At 32.7% G+C, this 20,659-nt stretch overlaps 1 protein-coding gene across 1 annotated transcript in view; it reads right to left on the bottom strand.

The window, feature by feature from the left end:
• Nucleotides 1-20,659, bottom strand: part of LOC107447269 (glycerophosphocholine cholinephosphodiesterase ENPP6) — a 41,031-nt gene that overhangs the window by 16,296 nt on the left and 4,076 nt on the right. Inside the window, exons 2-5 of the mRNA XM_071179476.2 lie at nt 17,217-17,591; nt 15,053-15,162; nt 7,017-7,166; nt 3,916-4,059 (exon numbers count right to left, since the gene is read on the bottom strand). Coding sequence (XP_071035577.2) covers nt 3,916-4,059; nt 7,017-7,166; nt 15,053-15,162; nt 17,217-17,591 — 779 coding nt within the window. The remainder of the gene's footprint in view (nt 1-3,915; nt 4,060-7,016; nt 7,167-15,052; nt 15,163-17,216; nt 17,592-20,659) is intronic.

The raw sequence follows: 20,659 nt of genomic DNA, 5'->3' as shown, positions 1-20,659 counted from the left end.
AATATTAGTAAATCTTTCAGGAACAGAACACGCCAAACATTTGAAGAAAAATTCTTCAATAATTTTTAATTTCTATTATCAACAAACTTGCAACTGATGACTTCCGATTTCGGATACTGTTACAGATGTGTGTATTAAGGTAAAATGCATTTCTTCTGTCTTCAATTCATTACGAATTAAAGTGAAGTCAACATTGCTTTCGTCATTCCAGTGAATAAATATGAATTCAGAACATACAGAATTGTAATAGTTATAGAATAGTATATATTTCTGTATCCATATAATTCGGAAAACAACAATAAAAAATTATCCAAGTTACTTGAAATAGTGCCATTTCTGCTGATTCTTAATTAATTTAAATTGTTTTCTTGGTAAGTTTTTTTTAATTTTGAAAGAATAAGTTCAACTAGAATTCAGCTATTCTGTTTTTAGCTACATATTCAAATTCATATCAATTATAAAATTTTGCTGTGTTGTATGTTATCTAAAAGTAATGAAGGTATAAACTATGTATCTATTATTTGAGAATAAAGTTTTCAAACAAGGAACTTATCATTTTGGAATTCTCCGGGAATCATAAATCAGGTAAGTGCAATGATTTTTACAATAAAAAATTTGCTTGTAAATATTTTTTTTTCATTTGATGATGGTTCTCTACACTACAGAATGGGTTTTTACGTCTGATTAAGAACTATAAGAATAATAAAAAAAGAAACAATATGAAAGTTTTTATTTCAATGTAAAGAATTCTTAAAATCGTTTTTTTATCCTAAGAATTCTTTATTTTCCGTTTTTTAGTTTATAATTTTTTGATAAAAATTGTTCTCAAAATACTTTTTTTGAAAAATTAAATGGTATAACATTATGTGTTTATGTATACTTCCTGTATATTCCAATGTTTGAAGTAATATGATTCAGAAAAGTATGGAATAAAAATTCGGTACTAACGTATTAACGCCACCGCCGCTACAGATTTGGCGGTTTTTAAGAGCCGCTAATCTACACTTAAAATTTTTGCGACAATTCATAAAATAAAACACTTTATTTAAAATGAAAATAGTTAATCGGATTTCGGTGGAAAATGAGCCGATATAGAGTTTAGCATAGATTCAAAACAATCATATCGCCATATGAACTCTGATGAATAAGATTCCAAATGAAATAACATTTCCAAAACGTACGTTTACCAAGATAAAGTTTTATGTTGTGGGAATTGGTACATTTTCGTTTTTTCGGTAAAATATTTCCCTCCTGAAAAAATAAAATTGCATCTTGTTTTGTTTTTGGCAAATCCCAAAGACGAATATTCGTAGCACTAAAAATGGCGACAAAAAAGAATTGTCTTTTTTTTTTGTTTTTGTTTCGTCAGCATTCTTTATTTTACGTTTCTTAGTTTCTAAATAATGATTTTTATTGAAACTTGAAATTTTTTGATAAAAATTGTTGTCAAAAAACGTTGTTTACAAAATTAAATTTCATAAAATTATGAGGCTTATGTATACTTTTTGTTCATTTTAATTTTTGAACTAATATGATTCTTAAAACTATAGAATGTAAAGTTTAAATGGGCCTTTCATGTTATATCATTAAATTTAGTAATACTATTTTTCGGGCATTAGGTTTTAACTCTTATAAGAATATACATATTTTTTTCTGTTAATGTACAAATATTTTTCCGATGTGTTTTGGATGTTCCTTCTCTAATAAAAAGAGATACCATTTTGTTTTCGTTTGTACAAGAAAGAAGATCAAGCATTTTTCTTTTTTAAATTTAATAAGCCACATTAAAAAAGGAACGTTGCAATGCTACACGCTACATTAACGACGTCTCCAGAGTAACTGAGTGACGGTTCATATAGAAATCGCAGGTATGTGTCTCATACAACAACGCCCCCTATAGTTCGTTGCGATCGCGAATACAAAAATCTTTATAGAAAAACAATACCTTTACGACTTTCATTAGTTTTATGCTGATGACTACCAAAACAATCTGGAAATGAATGAGGAAAAACTGGATCCTACCACGTGATTTTTCAGCCAATAAAAATACTCCGACAACAAAAATATTTTCACCTGACACGTAATAATTTGAAATAATGGAATCGACAACAAAAGACAATCTCGAAAATAATTTTTTTTTTAAATTTTAATTTTATTTTATTTTGCATGTCTTTTTTCTCTTCATTTTCATGCATTGTCATCCAATTCTGAACTGTGTGCTAAATTTGAAGTTTGTAGCTAGTCGGGAAGTTAGTTTAAAATCGATTACAAAATTCCACCCGGACAGACATACACGAAGGCAAGTTTATATAAACGTGGTAACAAGTTTATATAAACGTGGTAATAAAAATCAATTCTTACGTAGATCAACAACAAAAAATTTTATTTTTATTAAATAATTAATATAAAATCTGAAAAAGAAATTTTTTGCTACACGCTTCGCCACTGACGGTGTTTATTTCTAAATATATATCCTGCTAAATATCTTATGTATGAGAAATTTTTTTCTCTCACACAAAACTAAAATTAATTAATTAAATTTAATTAATGAATTAATATTTAACTAATGAAAAACTGTATTAACATCAAGTGTCACATTCACTACAAGTTTAAAAAAATGCATTTGAACTTGAGTGGATGAATAAAAAATATTTTATTAACGATTGAAAATTTGAACAAGATACATAAATTTATATAGGGAGAGGGTGAACTAATAGTGAGAACTTACGTTTTTGTGCCTTATTCAGTATCATAAAGTATGGTCTGCAATTATTAATTATCATATTTAAGGTCACCCCTTTAAACCATTAAGAATGAGTCCTAATACGCCGAGATCCGATCACTAGATCAAAAGTTATTTAGGTTATGCTCCGTTTTTTTTTTTTTTGTACTGATCAACGCACAAAAAGGAAGAAAAAAAGAGCACATCATTGCTAACTCTCCATGTAATTATCTGACCACTTTGATCAGCCTGCGTAGGGACCGAGGGTGCGCTGTATCGGTCCTCGTTAAACTGTTCTACATGTGCTCGATTTCGAGCGCTGGTCATCGGGCTACCAAAGCAGGGGGCCATCCCCTCTACAGAGAATCAAAATTGCGATGGCATGTCTTCGGATCGTACTCAAGGATGTTTCCCAGACCGTCGCCAATAGCCCATTGTGCAGCTCTAGTGCGACGTAAATAAAGTACCTGCCTACCATATAATGATCTGCTTTTAATTAATGAGGAATTTTAATGTCTCGAATATTCATCGGTAATAGTAAATTGCAATAATTCTTGAGCATTAGTTTCAGTTTTTGCAAATTTTTGTTTGCATTTCTTCCACGAATGATTCTAATAAGGTAAACAAATTTCTACATTTTGATAAATTATGTAGTTTTATTTGAATGAAGAATAATTTGTGGGATATAAAATTCAGAATAGTGTTTTTTCCCTCACGAGATCGAAAGTAATTTAGGGAGTTCCTTTTCTTTAAGGGAGTTATACATGTGAAACGCTTCGTTTATCTCGTATAAAGCGTGTTTTATCATTAATATAGAATAGTTACCTAAGTCTTAATAACCTTTTTAAAAAAAACACTACTTTTCATACGGATTAAGCGTTATCTTTCTGTATCTCTGTGATTTTTCAGACTATTAAAATTTTGTAAATAGACAACGTCTGATTCTTTCATTTTGTGGCGTTGCATTTGTGGTGTTTTGTGGCATTCTTTCATTTTGTGGCGTTGACTGTTAACCGACTTTATAGCCAAAACGTTGGTGTTGAATTCGGTTTCCACGCATGGATAGGGGCTGAGATTTTCTTCCTCGCGGAGGAACAAGTGGAATTGGTCGAATCATTATTCCTAATTACGTAGATTGAGTGAAAATGCCTACAATGAAAATGAAACAGTTTAAGAGTCTTCTCAATGCTTACCGCTTTAATGAAATAACGGGGTTCAGTATTCAAGTAAAGAGGACCGATCCGAGGAGCCTTCTTCAGATGATACTTTTCGGGGATGTCTTTCACTCTATAGATGTGTAGTCCTGTTATATTGTCATTCTTTATATCATTGTAGAGCTGGAAACGATAAATACAATAATATTAATTAAAATAAATAAAGTGTAAAATAAAAGCTAAACATTTTAAAAGGTTCGATAACACAGTAAGTGAATTTTCTTAATAACGTTGTATACACATAAGAAGGGCTATACTCTTTGTAAATAAAATATGTGTCTTAAGCTTACGTGATTTTCCCACTCTCCATGCATTCCCTCTTTCGTTACCATGCCCAGCAATAACATAAGCTTGGGCCGTCGGTGAAGTAACTGCTGGCTGTGCTTGAAAAGTGATGGTGCATATTTACGACTACCAATATTCAACTCCGTAGCCTTGTAATTTTGAACCTCATCCAGAAGACAAGAGAACTCCTGGATCAAGTATTGAGAGAAATACGCCTTCGCGGAGGATTTTTTGATAGAACTAACCCGAATTTGCTTTATATGGAGAGGAAAATCTCTCACGGTTAGACTAACGGCAAAAGGACTTTAACCCATGATCCGTCTATCACTGAGGGTATTTTACGTCAACACTATGATCGGTGAGAGCCGAGTGTAGAATTCGTATCCATCAGCCATCACTAGGTTCGAACCTGGGTCACCTCATTGGGAGGTGAGCGCTCAATTCCCCTAGCCACCCCAGCCCTCAAATCAAGATTTTTGTTTTATTCTATAACCGTCATAGAATAGCCAACATAATATTGAGTTCCCGTCTACTAATGAGTTTATGGCTACTAATGTTCAATTCCGTAACCTTGTAATTATGAACCCAATCCAGAAGACAAGGAAACTCCTGGATCAAGTATTGGGTGAAACTTGCCTTCTTGGGAGACATTTTGATTGAACCAAAACGCATTTGCGTTACATGGAGAGGAAAACCACAAAACCCTCCCATGGTTAGCCTGGTTTCAAGGGGACTCAAACTCAGATTTAAAGAAAATTCAATTTAACGTCCAGCATCATGTGCAATTTATGGAAACACTTTCAGAATTCCGAATCTGTCGAAAGAAAGCCTGGACAAGGTCAGACAATAGCCACAGCGATTGCCGATGAACGGCATTTGTCGATTACAGCGAGGCGTTACAGCTCCTGACCTCTATGCTGCCACATGAAACTGAATTTCAAGGGTCAAAGAATCGTTTATGTTGGTGCAGAGAACATAGAGATTAGATTAGAGCATGAATCAATAGTATAATGTTCTCTTCACTTATGAGTCGCGCTTTACTCTGACCACTGACTCTCGACGTACTTGCATTGGAAGAAAACCAGGGACCAGCTACCAGTTTTCTAATGTCCGAGAAATCGACCATTATAGCAGCCAAGTTTTGCTGCTCAGGCAAAGCAAAATGCTGAATTCTCGCCCACCCCTCCATCTTTGTGAAAGAAGTACTCTGACAAGTATGAGGTATAGGGACGAAGTCTTGGAGTTCTATGTTCACCTTTTCAGAGGTGCAGTTGGTCCGGATTTAATTTTAAAGAGTGGCAATATGACACCACCCAGAGCATTTCTGATCAACCATTTTCAGGAAAATGAATATATTCGCCGGATGGACTGACCAACCAGATCTCCAGACCTCAACTCTAGAGAACATGTTTGAGACGCTTTCAGTAAGGCAACTGTAACACGTAACTCCTCCCCTCGAGAACCACTTACTCTCTGAAAACAGCGTTGTAGGAATTTGAAGAAGAGCCTCAGAGCTCATATAAATCTTGATAGGCTAAATTAAGCCTTACCTATTGAAACGCAGTGCTATAAGCGAAAGCAGAGAGCACGCCGCACTTTACTATACTCAATACTCAACGTTATTGAACGAGTGGGACAAACTGCCACAGGAACTTCAATTCTGTAACCACTGTTTGATACCATCTGACCCTGGTGAATGTCATGTTTGCGTAGTACAACAGTTGAATGGTTATTATTTTTGTATTATATCAACCTAGTTCAAACCAAATGTTGTTAAAGTCTGCCCAGTATACCAAGTAGTTCAGTAGATAATCGACCAAATATAAAAATTCGTTTAAAAGTTTTATTTATTTATTTAACTTTTTTTGCACTTTTCTTCTTGCTTCTTTTACAGTACTAGCTTTTAATTTATAATTTCTTTCACAGCAAGTTATAAACATGTTAACCTTTCAGATGTCTAAAAGTGAAATGCATGTTCCGTGCAGGTCGTGAAAGTAACCTTTACGTATGCATTTCCAAAATATTTGTTGTACTCACATGAAAAACAAAATTGGAATTCTTAAAATTATACTTTCAAATAATTTTAAGAACTTGAAATCATTACGAGATGTCAGTAAGCCATAGAGTGACCCATATTCAAATCCCGCTGATGGCTGGCTGGAAGACTGGTGTACTTTTTCCGTGTCTGCACTGATTCTAGTGCGAACATAAAATATCCCCAGTGGTTTACGGATCATGGGATAGAGTCCCTTTGACGTTGGACTAACAGTGGGAAGTTTTCGTGATTTTCTTCTCTATGCAAAGCAAATGCGGGTTGGTTTCCCTTGAAGACTCTTCCCCGCAGGCGAATGCTTGAAACATGAGTTATGGAGTTTAACATGAGTACAGCCGCATCATGGATCTACTGTTCAACGCATGGAGGTAAAAATATGGTACGATTTATACCTCCGTTCAATACCGTTGATTTAAAAAAAGTACAAAATACTTCGATTTTGTTTTCTTTCATTGATTTTTCAGACCGTCAGCCATTTTGGAGAGAACCGATATAACTAACCGTAAAGGCTATTAAATAGCCTCTTAAAGAAATTAAACTGGTCAAATAGTTAAAAGTTAATTTTTTTTAATCACGTCACTTTATCTTTTTGAGGGTTATCACTATCTCACATTATTCTTCCGTCATGTGATTTAAACTTTAACCCTTTGCTTGTGGCGTACCATGTTGTACCGTCATCTGTGGTCCACATGTTGTACCAGCAGTAAGTAAAAGGTTAAGTGAGCAATAGTTAATGTATTACCTTTTCCTCTTTACCGTCAATTGGTATTAGACTTGAGGTTGGACCTGAATTCACTTGATACTTGATGCTAGGTGCGTACTTATCCAGTGTAATGAAAGTTGAATTGGTCACGTCTTGCATCCCATGGTCTGCCAGCATTATTATGTTCACCTATGAGTAATTCATAATTTTAAAAGCACTTAGCAAAAATTCAGAAATAGCAAAGAAAGGAGGGTTATTTTGTGGTTGAAGTAAATAAAAAACGCTAAAATTGACTAGTTACCGTATCGGCATTATTACAAGAACTAATTAGTAATGCGAGATAATTAGTAATGCGAAAGGAACCAAAAGCTGATTTTAATTTTATTTTAATGAAACTAGGAATGAATTTTTTATTGCGTTTATGCCAGCATTTGACCTCACTTCGAGTGTAGGAGGAGAATTTCATCAATATTATTGTTTTGAATTAGTTTTGTTCAGAAAGTTACAGATTGTTTTTAAAATTATATTTTTAGTTAAGTTTATTTTTTGCCTAAGTGTATAAGTTTATGAAGAACGTATAGGTTTATATACATGCATATACACTTGCCTGCTCCTTTGAAAATAGTATTTCAGAGAAAAAACGCGTGACCTTACCATATCACATCATAAAAAGAAATGTATTATCGCCTTCCTCCTACCGCTCTTAACGTAGCAGAGAAGTGGAGACATTTAGTATTCACTCGAATGAATTTTAAAATATCCTGGTTAAGAATATACTACTAAATTTGATAAAAACTTTAGCTTGTAACGAGGAACTGATTGCAAATTTGAAATCAGCGACGCGAAAATATCTAAGATCCGTTTTAAACTCAGAAAAAAAAATGTTCCCCAGTGTAATAGACAAGGCGTTATAGGCGTATATTAATACATTTTAATGTGACATTTCTTTTACCTGTGCGAGGAAAAACTTTTCATTACCTTTCATAAAGCGACTTCCTTTGACCTTGACCATGAATGCGTTCATGGTCCTCATTCGAATGAGGCAAATATTTACATTTCAACTATTATAGGTTGGTTAGTAGTTAAAGTCATAAAAGGAAAATTAAATTACGTGTTATCTACTGTACTTGTTATAGAACCGAAATATCTGTCTCTCTCTTCTATTTTATTCAAACGATTACTACTTCGCGTTCAGTACTGCGCTTTGTACAAATGGGCATGGACAAGCTATAAACAAAATTTTCTGACAGTGATGCAGATATACAAGTATAGATGATTTACACTACCAATTTAGGTGAATTCGAAATCAAGAAATTTAGTAGATCCTTATTGGGCAAACGAAACCACTCATTCAACAACGCTCTCTACTACTTTTAGACTTGGCTATACTATCCTTGGCCTAGGCATTCTATAGAGTGTCTAATGAGGAGACGGAAAAGTATGGAATGATTGATAGTTCACACACTTCTCAGAAATTCCATAGAATAAGTAATGCATAGAGGCATTCTCTAAATTGACTAGGCAAAGTATATAAAAATTCTCGTATTTCATATTTTGCCAAAAAACAGCACGCTTTCTATCACTTCCCTACTAATTTTTGAGGAGTGAAATTTAAAACAGGAAAGTAATTTTCATCACAGAAATTACGTTTAAAAATTACTGCCGCTTTATTACAAAGATCATTTATATTCTAATTAACAGATGAATTATACAAAGTAAACACTATAAAATTATAGCTTGAAAATTTAACCAAAAAATAGGACTACTCCATCTTATTTTCAATATTTATGCTCCAATTAGCCTGAAGTTTCTAAAAGAAGTAAAAGTTTATAACTGAAATTTATGAAATGTTTTTTTTTTTATTTCTTTAATTTGTTAGTCCTTTTTTTTTTTGCTTCTATCATTTAACATTAAGTCGAAATTCATGTCACAATTGACATTCTTTTTGGTGGCATAAAAAAGGGGTTCTTTATCTGGAGTTCTTTATCTAAGGGGTTCTTTATCTAAAATCTGGAATCCTCCACATTACTGAAAAAAGCTCGCTTTTTTAATGTAAAAAAGAGTGCATACAGTAATTTTGATTGACAAAAGAAATATTTGAAGCAAAGAATATTCCCCCTTGATAGAAATTAAGTTCTATTGCAAAAAGAATTTACGTAGCCACTATATTTACTGAAAGTCGACCAGGTGGCCGAGTGGTTAGCGTGCCTGACTGTGGAGCCGATGGTCGCGGGTTCGAATCCTGCTCAGGGCATGGATGTTTCTTTCTCTCTCTCTCTCTGTGTTCTATGTCCTTTCTCCTTCGTGTGTATGATTGTGTGAATGTGTCCCGCCCTATAAACTGGTTTGTGGTTGTGTGACGTGGGCGACGCTGCTTCACCGGCGTGGCTTCGCCACAGGTGCCCACTGGGTAACGAGAAGAGAGTAGTAGTTCTGGCATTCCTGAGGTCAATGGGTCTACGTCCCAAGTGCTCGTCGTTAAAAAAAAATATTTACTGAAACAATTGGAAAACTGTATGAACATTGATTTAGATTTTCGGAACTATCTTATTGGTAAAAGTTCTGCATTGGCAGCTAATTTTTTTTTAAAAATTCATTTAATATGTTATCTTTTTTGCATACTAAGATTTAAATAAGCAACCCAAGTTCTTCACGATCAATTTCGAAAAAAAAGTGGCTTTACATAATCCCTTAAACCTAATAAAACAGAATTTATTTCTGAGAAAAATATTTAATTTATCATGCAAAAATGCCAACTATATATAAAAATCTCAATTTTGAATTCTCTGTCATTTCCGTTCATTTTTCTGTTGATTCGGCTGTTCGACCTTTTTTTATATTTTCTTTTATATTTATTTATGAAATCAAGAATCATTCATAGTAATGTTTGGCATAATAAATGCTATTCATAAAAAAATGTGATATTTTGTGGTTAGGTGGGTGTAAGAAAATGAAATTAATTTTTTTAATTTTTCGTGAAAGTTGATTTTGAGCAGTGTTTAAAAAAATAAGTCAAATAATATATATATATATATATATATATATATATTTATAATTTTCTTTTTTTTTTTTTTCTTTTTTTTTTTTACTGTTGAGTCTACATTTCTTGCCGATTTCTTACTTTTTTCTCGGCAGACCGAAAATTATACTCCCCACGAAAAAAAATCACGAATAAATAAATTCTAAGTAAATACTTATAAACAGATAATTATATTGATTTTTAAAATTCATTTTTAAAAATTAATTAAATTGTTTATGATAACACAATTAATATTAATACAATTTATATTTTAGGGTAATTTCTTTTAAGTCAATGGTTTTTCAAATGCATAAGCAAATGGAAATTGTACACTTTTTAAGACGAGAGATTTTAAATTTAAAACTGCAACAATAACTAACATTGTGTTTGTTAAGTACTTTAAACAATTAAATTTTTTTACTCGCAAATAAAACTTCTGTTTCAAGTACAAGAACGCAACAATTCAAGAAATGTGCTTCTTAAACAATTAGATAGAATTTAGACTTTCTAACAATGTAATTTGTTCTATAACTAAGCGCGAAACATTTAGTATTTGATCGCTATTGATAATAAATACGCCCATTTTGCTTTGTGTAAGTATTTTTAAAGATGGACAGAGTTTTTGTCTACTATTTATGCAGCCGAGTAGTTGCACCAATGCTTATTCTGCTGGCTCTAATTTCAAATTATTGGAGTCTCTATTTTTGCTATATTTTTACCTTTTTTATGGCTTCAACGACATCGTTGATTTTGCAAGCAGCTGAGAAATTTAATTTCAGGAAAAATTTAAATGATAGTGTTGCTTCAAGCCCCAACTCCGAAGTCCTTGCAGGAAACAAATCCAAGAATGAATCTTATTTCGCTGATGTCAGCCAAGGAGATACAAGCAGCACCATACATACTTGGCAAAAAATCGAACCGCAACCTGAAGTTAGCCAAGAAATTGAAATTGAATCAATCATCAGCGAAAATGTCCGGGCAGACGAAGATCCGCTTCCTAGATCAATCTGCGAAAACTGCTTGCAACGTTATGTCTACCAATCAAACGACGAAGCAAGTTCTTACAAACCGGACCTATCCCCTGACGATCCCCTACGAAACATAGAAGATAGATATTTCGATATTGTTTCAAACAGGATTGTCCGTGAATTTCTGAGCAGAGATAGTTCAAACGGAGATTCTGGAAGTACAGAAGATCTCTGCCATGATAAAGAGCCAAGAAAGGAACGTCGATTTTTGAATCTTAGGGGGTCATCAGTCCGGAGAACTGGACAAAGGATTAAAAAAGCAAGCATCAGCTTCTTCAGAAGATTTGCTTGCTGCGGAACGAAAAAGAAGTAACCATTTTGCATTCCCCTTCAACTTGGAGATTTTTGGAACTCTAGAGAATCAAAATTGTATGTGTTCAATTTAAAAACTCTGATTTTTGCGTGCAATGGATTGTGTTTTATATTCTCTTCAACTTGTTAGTAGTTATTTTGGAACTCTTGAAAATCAAAATTGCGTGTGTTCCACTTAAAAACTCTAATTAGAGAAAAATATGGATTAGACGTGGAAAATTATATGGAATGAAAATAGCATGCTTGGAGCATTTAAAAAATTTGGATTTCAAAATGATAGTGTTGATTTTATAAATGGTAAGCCGGATGATTTTTAAGATGACTGTTCCCGTTTGTAAAGATGTTGGGTCAAGAGAATGCTTTGGAAAAGTTGAGATGTTGGTTAATGATGAAAGAATATATGGATAGAGTATGATCGTTTTGAAAAAAGGAATATGCTTGAAATATTTAGAAAGTTCGGTGTTGGAAATTATGATATTGATATAAGTGAGATGCTTTCAAAGACTTTGAATGATAAGCCGGATGATTTTTAAGATGACTGTTACCGTTTGTAAAGATGTTGGGTCAAGAGAATGGTTTGGAAAAGTTAAGATGTTGGTTAATGATGAAAGAATATATGAATAGAGAATGATCGTTTTTGAAAAAGGAATATGCTTGAAACATTTAGAAAGTTTAGTATTGGAAATTATAGTATTGATATAAGTGAGATGCTTTCAATGACTTTGAGTGATAAGCCGGATGACTTTTAAGACGACTGTTCCCGTTTGTAAAGATGTTGGGTCAAGAGAATGCTTTGGAAAAGTTGAGATGTTGGTTAATGATGAAAGAATATATGGATAGAGAATGATCGTTTTTTAAAAAAGGAAAATGCTTGAAACATTTAGAAAGTTCGGTATTGGAAGTTATAGTATTGATATAAGTGAGACGCTTGCAAAGACTGAATGATAAGCCGGATGATTTTAAGACGACTGTTTCCGCTAGTAAAGATGTTGGGTCAAGAGAATGCTTTGGAAATGTAACGTAAAGATACTGTTTAACGATGAAAGAATATACTGATAGAGAATAATATATTTTAGAAAAGAGTGTGCTTAAAACATTTTGAGAGTTCGATGTTGAAAATTATAGTATTGATATGAATGAGTCGATTTCATTTTGGTAGCGAAAAAAAAAAGAATTTTTGAAAATAAAAATGAACTAGTGACTTAAAAGAATGATTTTCAAAGGCTTCAAATGATAAACTAGTTAATATTTAGGACAGTTTCTGCTTATAAAGATGTTTTTCCTAGAGAACTCTTTCAAAACGTAACGATGTTTGTTAATTGTGCAGTATTCGAAAAATTTGAAATGCCATGCTATTATTATACGGCTAATAAATGAGTGATTTTTTCTTCAACTTTTGTTATTTGTTACATTTTAGTATTAAATTCATTTCAAAATATCACCAATTTGTAATTTTTTTATTGCATAATAAATATTTGGAAGAAAAATAAGTTAGATTAAACTTGTTTGCATTTTACAAGATTTATTGGTATTGAAATTGTTATCAGATATTCTCATGGAAAACTGAAAAAATTAATAAATATAAAAAAATTTACATTTAAATTTTTTCGAGTTCAATGGACTTTCGTAACTCAAACATTCTGACATTGGTAAACTCTTTCTGCAACTTTATTCCGAAATCAACTAGAATCCATACAAATTATTTTTTGTTTAAAAAAAAAAAAGATGAGAAACGCATTTCTTTGTTTCATAAAATTTAAAAGTTATATTCCATCTTGTTACGTCAGCACTTATTTTACGTTGACTGTTCTTTTACTACTATTCTTGTCATTTTACTACTATTCTTTGTTAAAGTCGTTCTGTTACAGACAAATTTTTTTGTTAAATAAGACCCGTTAACATTTAAATGAAAACTATTAATTTTATCGCATTTTGCCCTTTAAGACTGCTGATCAAGATATTTTAATGATTCTACTCTATTGCGTGGGGCCGTAAAGAACTTATAATTAATAACAGTACCTGTATCAGGTTTAAAATTTAGATTACTTTCTGAGAGCTCAAACTTCAACTGGATATCTGCGTCTTATGTCAACACAATTTACAACTATAAATAGCACAAGTAAAATTTTTATCGCTGATCGAAAGCTTAGTCACTTTCCAGATAAACAAAATTAAACACAAAACTATACATGAAATAAAATAGAAATTTTAAGAACTAATATTTCATATTGACAGAAAAGGAAGAAAAAAAATTAATTTTTGTCTGACAGTAACGAAAGTCGCCAATTACGCAATTATTCGCCAATAATTAGTCGCCAATTACTCACCAATTACACAATTATTTTCTATCTCCACCTAAAATCACCCCCTCACGTCTTTCAAAAGTGTTGCACCTTCAAGATTTCATTTTTGCTGTGGCAAAAGTAGAATCATTGTTTCTTTTCAATCCTACTTAAGAGAATAGTTCTTTGAATTTTCATTTTATTATAATTTTTAAAGCTGCATTTTTAAACCAGCTTAGAAGACTAGAAAATTTTCTAAGCTCTATATGGCTCTTTGGTCAAGATACTATCTATAGGAAAGTATGAATCAGACATCTGCTGCCCAATGATCCTGTCCATTAGGTAGTGGAAATTTGATAGACTGGGCAGGTATGAGATTGAATCGTTGCACATCTGTGCACGTTTTAGAAAAGGGTACTTTGACTGATGTTAACTACAGGAACGAAAGTTTTCGAGTTCCATGCTTGATTTCTCAAGAATGCAGTTCACTTTGATTTCATTTCAGCAGACAATAACTCAGCCACATAGAGGACTGGGCCGATTTGATGGTTTCTGAAAAGGGACCTGCCAGTTCCCCAGACCTCGACGCTCTGAGAAAGAAAATTGGAACTCGTACTCTCTCTCGTCGACCACCATCCAATCATTGTTAAAAGAGTAGGTCAAGGAGTCAAAGGAATTATAAAAATGACTTATTTCGACTATGAAATCAAAGTGTAAGGTCCATACAACGGATACAAACTAGGAGAGGAGGCAAGGCATACCGAAATAGTTAAGAATTGTACAGCTACCAAAGCCTAATACGCCTCTAAACCGCTTTCATGACGTTTGATGACGTATAAACGCTTTCATGACGTATCGTGAACGTTTTGGAACCACTATACTTTTATGCACCTAAGTTATCTTAATTTAATGCTAAATTTGCGTTTTCTTATTGATTATTAATTTATTATCAATAAGAAAATTACATTCAAATTGGCTGAGAAGGAGTTCTTTTATTATCTTAATTTATTGATTTGACAAACTTAGTAATGTCCAGCAACTAACTTGTCCAGTTCGCCATCGATAAGTTAGTCATCTAATTATTAATTACTATATTTCTGGGCCTTTTTGGATTTAGTTTATGACAATAAATGCTAGCTAAAGTAAAATTGATTTAGAACTAAGCTAGTTAAGATAAATAAATCTGCCAGCTTACAGGCGCGCGAAGTTCATAACATAATACTATTCAATTGTGTAATCACTGTTTTACACCTTGCACCGTATCCAGAAAGTTAGATGCTATCACAACCGTTGCATAGTTACATTTTATACTTTATCAACCTATGTTCAAACCAAATTTCATTAAGATCTCTTCGCTGTAGTTCTGGAGAAAACCTCCCCATTCTGAATGTTCTATTTAGATTGAATACCAGTGTAAAAAAAAATGTAATTTACCTTCTCTTGTAGTTTTTTCTTTTTCAGTCCGTTAAGGAGATAATCAAGAACGTCGTCGATATCCATTATTGCATTCTTCATGTCAACTGAATCAACTCCCCTGTAGTGGCCTACAATAATTAACCCACATTTTTAAGAAACCAGTTTAATCAGATTCAGTTATAAAAAGGATGAATTAAACTTTAGTTTTATAGTATATCTAAAGTAAGAACCACATTCGTCTGAACCTGTGTCGGTGGCTATGGTAACGAAGTATAACTAATTCAGATAGGGGTTTGGGGTCATTGTTTAGGATTAGTTTTGGCTCGGACGGCGAGAGAAAGGAAATATTTTTCTTTTGTGTTAGCCCTAGAGTGAAGTGAAGCCATCCTCCTTTGTGGTGGGGGGAGTTCTTACCGTAGACAAACTATAGTACATTTCTAAATGAGTGAAATAAGAAATTTTCCAGAACTAAATAATAATAACGGAGGTTAAATTTTTAAAATGTGATTTTAGCTATTTAGAGCAATTCTTTACTGGTGTCAAGAGGCCTGTCGTCAGACACTTCATGTCCCAGGAATAAAAACTTTTTTTTTTCAATGCATAAGCATATGCCTATATCTAGGTGCTTAAGACTATATTTACGGCCCGCCCTTCTTTCATTGATATTGAAGATGATGAATGTTGAGCAAAAACAATGAAGTAGTTCCGGGATAATCCCCAGATATGAGCTAAAGATCGAAACACGTGGGAAGTTCATAAAGCATTGTACAAAGCATGATGGGATTGAGAAACTTTGATTATCAGTTGCGTTCTCCGGGAGAATGGTTCGCAGGCTCCTTCAGCATATTTCAACAAATCTTACCATTTTCACCAATTTTAAATCTCGATGGCACTGGAGATAAAGCACTGTGAGCTATCACTGTGTATTGTATGACAAGAGTTCAAACCTCAGTGATGACTTTAAGCCCATCAAGTTTCAGATTGATGGGTAGCAGCTCGTTTCTGAATACCTACTTTTGTCTCAAAATTGTGGAGCTTCTGTGAATTCCTAGGCTGACAAAATGGCTCTTGGGAAATTTTTTTTACATTTTAACCACCAATTTTTTTAATTACGATTCTTCTAGTCTCTATAGACAACGGTATCGAATGAAGAAAAATCCGAATTAGTTTGGATTTTACTTACGTAATGACTGGCGTTTGGAAGGGTTGTGTAAATTTGATGGTACTTTTTTCGGCCCTCATGTAGTTGTAGCGTCTTTTTCTGATTTTTTTTTTCTTTGAGAAGAAGAAAGATAACGTATACTCATACATGTAATCTATGACGTACGACTAAGTTTTCCCACATACGTTAGAATGCTAATTAACGTGAAGTTAATTAGATATATTGCCGTATCGCACATCGAAATTGCTGAAATATAATTCTTTCTCGTCTATGCCTTTTTTTTAACTAAGATTTATAATTTGTTTATATATTTTATTGTAACCGTGATATATTTTTGTTTTGTGTACCTGGCAACTTCAATGTATAATTAGTTTGTTTATGTTCTAAATGGTTTCGTGCCTGTCTTTGAGTTAAGTAAGAAATAAATGGTGAACGAATAGAAATATTTGAGAAAGAATCATTGTGAAATAATATAGAATCTGTCACTTAAAAGAATTGATACTTGATGGGCTTGTTTTACTCGAAATAGAATGAAAAGAACAGTTGCTAACGTACAAAAACGCCACGTTTCAACAGCCAATCAGGATCGAGATACTCACACTACGTCACTTGCAGGTATCCCATTATGACAGAGATCGTTAAAATATGGGTATCAGAAATTGTTAAAATGTGGGTACTTTTATATTTTCTTAGGATTTAACTTCTATTGAACTGAAATTGATTTAACTTCTATTCTATTGAACTCTATTATTCTATTGAAAACTTTAAGAGTATTCTGAGCAGAAACTGCAAGTTATATTTCATATAATCACAGCAAAAGAATTCGGTATCAAATAGTTTAATAACTATATTAAAAAAAAAAAAGCATCAATATTTAGAAGGCAAACTCGTGTTGATTATATGAAGCTTCTTAGAGTATACGAACACCGCTTTTGGGATAACAACTCAGAGTTACGATTTACACGTATATTTTGAAAGCTTTTCCATATAAAGTAATTTATTCTAATGAAATATACATACCAGCCCAGTCCACCCATGGAAGATATATCATTGCAAGGTCCAGCCTATCGTAGCCAAGAGCTGGGGATGGATGGAACATTTCCAAGACATCGTCTATTCTCTCTTTCACGTCGTTCTTACCTTCCTTAGTTGGCGGGTCGTACCGATGTCGTTCGCAGATTGTGGGGTGGAGGTTGTGTCTACCAACCTCACAGCCTGCCCAAAAGTACACGGCTGCATTTTTTTTCTGCTTCTCAGCAGTTATCCAAATGGGTTCTGCTTCTTGCCACCACATTGGATCTGTTGTGTTTTCTAGGGGAATCATTTGAAAGAACTCATTCGTCTTCTTGTCCCACAAATAGTTCTCAACGAATCCATGATTCTCTGGATACAGACCTGAAATTTGTATGTGTATATTTAGATTCATGTACAACGGCAAAAAACACAATTTGTACAAGTTACTAAAAAATTCTTAAATAATGCGATTCTGATTCAAAAATATTAGAACAAATTTTTTTTTTCACGCTTGATGAAAATGAAACACTTTAATTATTATCTAATGCAAACGATAATTTTGTAGAGAATTTATGTCCAATCAAATTACGATGTTAAATTATTTGCTCATTTTTCAAAGATAATAATTAAAATTATTTCTAAATTCTAAAATATTTATTTTAATTGGTATTTATTGTTAAGATTATTTATTTTTAATAATTAACGATTACCTTTTGAAAATTTTAAATTTACTGCTGACGATCATTTAAATATATATATATATATATATATATATATATATATATATATATTCAGTGTTTTATGCTTGGAATTTAACTTGTTTCAAACTAAAATAGACGTTTTCACTCGGTGTTCTAGAATTAATAAAACTATAAATTTATCGCTTACACCGACAAAGTAAAAATCAATCATGTATGATGTATATCATGTAACTGCAATGATTTGAATTTTTTCTCAATCAAGCGCTTGCAAGATCTTATAACAGTATCGGAAGAGTGGAAATTTTAGAAATAAATATTTCTAAATAATTATATAATTAATAATTTTAATCTGTAAATAATTCAGAAATATATCAGCCGAAGACTCCTCGTGTAGTAAATGGTAGCAGGTGCACGTTAAATCTGTGGGGTCACAAAGTCCTACATGTTCTCATGACAAATCACTATCACCGGGGTTACTGAATAGGAGATTTTATTTTATATTATAACCGTCGGCAAACAGCCGACCCAATTTTTAGGGTTTATGACTACTAATGTTCAACTCCATAGCTATGCAATTTTGAACCCAATCCAGAAGACAACGGAACTCCTAGAGAGAAATTTAGAGAGGGTTTAATTTACCTTCGTCGAGGACTTTTTAATGGAACTAGCCTGCATTTGCGTTACATGGAGAGGAAAACCACGAAAACCTCCCATGGTTATCCCGATGCTTAAGGGAATCCCGATGACACCCGGTTCACCTTATTTCTATAAGTGTATAAATGGGTCCGCCCTATAAACGGGTTGACCATAGATGGCGCCACTGAAAAACAAGAAACGTACCCTCTGCCTTAAATTCGCTTGCCGGTATTGGTAAGTAGCATTAGAAGCAAGAACAATATATCAAGATCTTCTATGATTATTTCATCAGAAGACTTGTTTGAGAAAGATTTCATTTTCGAACAAAATTCAGCTTCATCTCATACATCAAATTCATTTTTAGATCTGATTGGAGCAACGCAAAATTATATTACTGTTTGCAGCTACTGGATCTTAACCAAATTGAAAATTTATAGGGAAAAAGCTACAAGAAGTTGCTTTTACAAACAAAGTTGCGGAAGAGAAACGAACCAAGTCTACTGGGGCTTAATGTGGGAGGAAAAATAGCCAAAAACTTGTTTATTCTATTCTGCGATCAAATCTAAAGACAATGCTATAAACATATAACGAAACTTTTTATTCTTCATTTATAATTGAATTTTAGTGTTCAAAAAAAAAATATTCTTACATATTCAATCGCATAACATCTTATTCCAATACTTTAATTTTTTTTTACAAAAAAAATTGTATAATTCATTTATGTTTATTTTGATTCTTTAATGTTTAAAAATACAAATTACATGAAGATTTAACTCCTTAAATTTAAAATTTTTATCAGAGCTAGTATGTATCGGGAAAAAAATTAAAAAGTGGTAGTAAAGTTAAAATAAAAAAATTACATTTCATTATAACCTGATTAAAAACCTCACTCACTTCCAAAATATATAAATAGGAAATAAAAGTCCAGCTCTCAAAAACAGGCACCTGTTTTCAAGACTCGTCTGACAAGTCTTGAAAATGGGGGCCTGTTTTGAGTGCTCGAAACATGTCGACTTTTATTTCCTATTTATAAATTTTTGAAACAAATGAAGTTTTTAATCACGTAATATCTTACCGCTTTAGTTTCTTGGGATTACTTATTCACAATTTATTATATTTCACACAATTAGAATATTTTTATAAATCTAAATAATGTATCTATATCCGAAATTAGAAAATTTCAGCTTATATTCTGATTTTTTTTTTTTTTAAATTTCATATCTTCCTTTAAAAAATAATAAAAAAATCTTTACCACTTGTTTACGAACTCTAAATTACAAGCAAGTAAAGAACTAATAAATAAAGAGTCATTTTAAAGTCGAATTTTTCGATTATTTTAGAATTTTGAATCAGAGTTATAAAACTTTTACTATTACAAATTTAAACCAAAACTTTATTTACGAACAGATTGGACATATAATGGGCAAGAAGGGAAACAAAAAATACCCCTAAAACCAAAGATGAATTCAATACTCGAATCTTAATCAATAGTGATTGGTCCAGAATTTGAAAAGGTTATTTTTTATTTATTTTTATCCTCAAAAAAATTATGAAAAAGGAAATTTTTTTTTCTTCATAAGATTACATTGGGCATTGAAGAAATTAAAACTACCAACACTTTATCTTATCATTTATAAGATAACATTAGTAATGATCGCTATCTTACAGCTCTATTCTATAGAAAATGAGTTTAACTGTATGTTACTGTTAGTTCCTCCCTTAATGGAATGATCGTAAAAACACGGTTTCCACTAGATCACCGAAGTCAAGCAACACTGGCTGCGGTCAGTAAGCGAGTGGATAACCACTTCAACCAGCCTGCGTAGGGACTGTGGGTGCGCGGTATCGGTCATCACTAAACTCCTCTATCGTAAAGTGCTCGACTTCGCTTTCAGGTCGCTGGGCTACCAAAACGGGGGGAGCCATCCCCTCTGCAGAGGATTTTCCCCAGAGATTCGCAGAGATTCTGTTTCCCAGATCGACGCCAATAGCCCATTGTGCAGCTCTAGTGTGACGTTTATAAGTTACGTTTATAGTTTATAAATTTATAAGTTACGATTTTAAAACTTGTTTCTATAAAACTTATTAATACGAAACCAACGTTAGTTGAAA

Source organism: Parasteatoda tepidariorum, chromosome 1 (genome assembly GCF_982258835.1).
Source record: "Parasteatoda tepidariorum strain Cologne lab strain chromosome 1, Ptep-v5.0, whole genome shotgun sequence".
Lineage (NCBI taxonomy): Eukaryota > Metazoa > Arthropoda > Arachnida > Araneae > Theridiidae > Parasteatoda > Parasteatoda tepidariorum.
The sequence above is the reverse complement of the archived record's forward strand: the minus strand, read 5'-3'. Positions and strand labels throughout refer to the sequence as shown.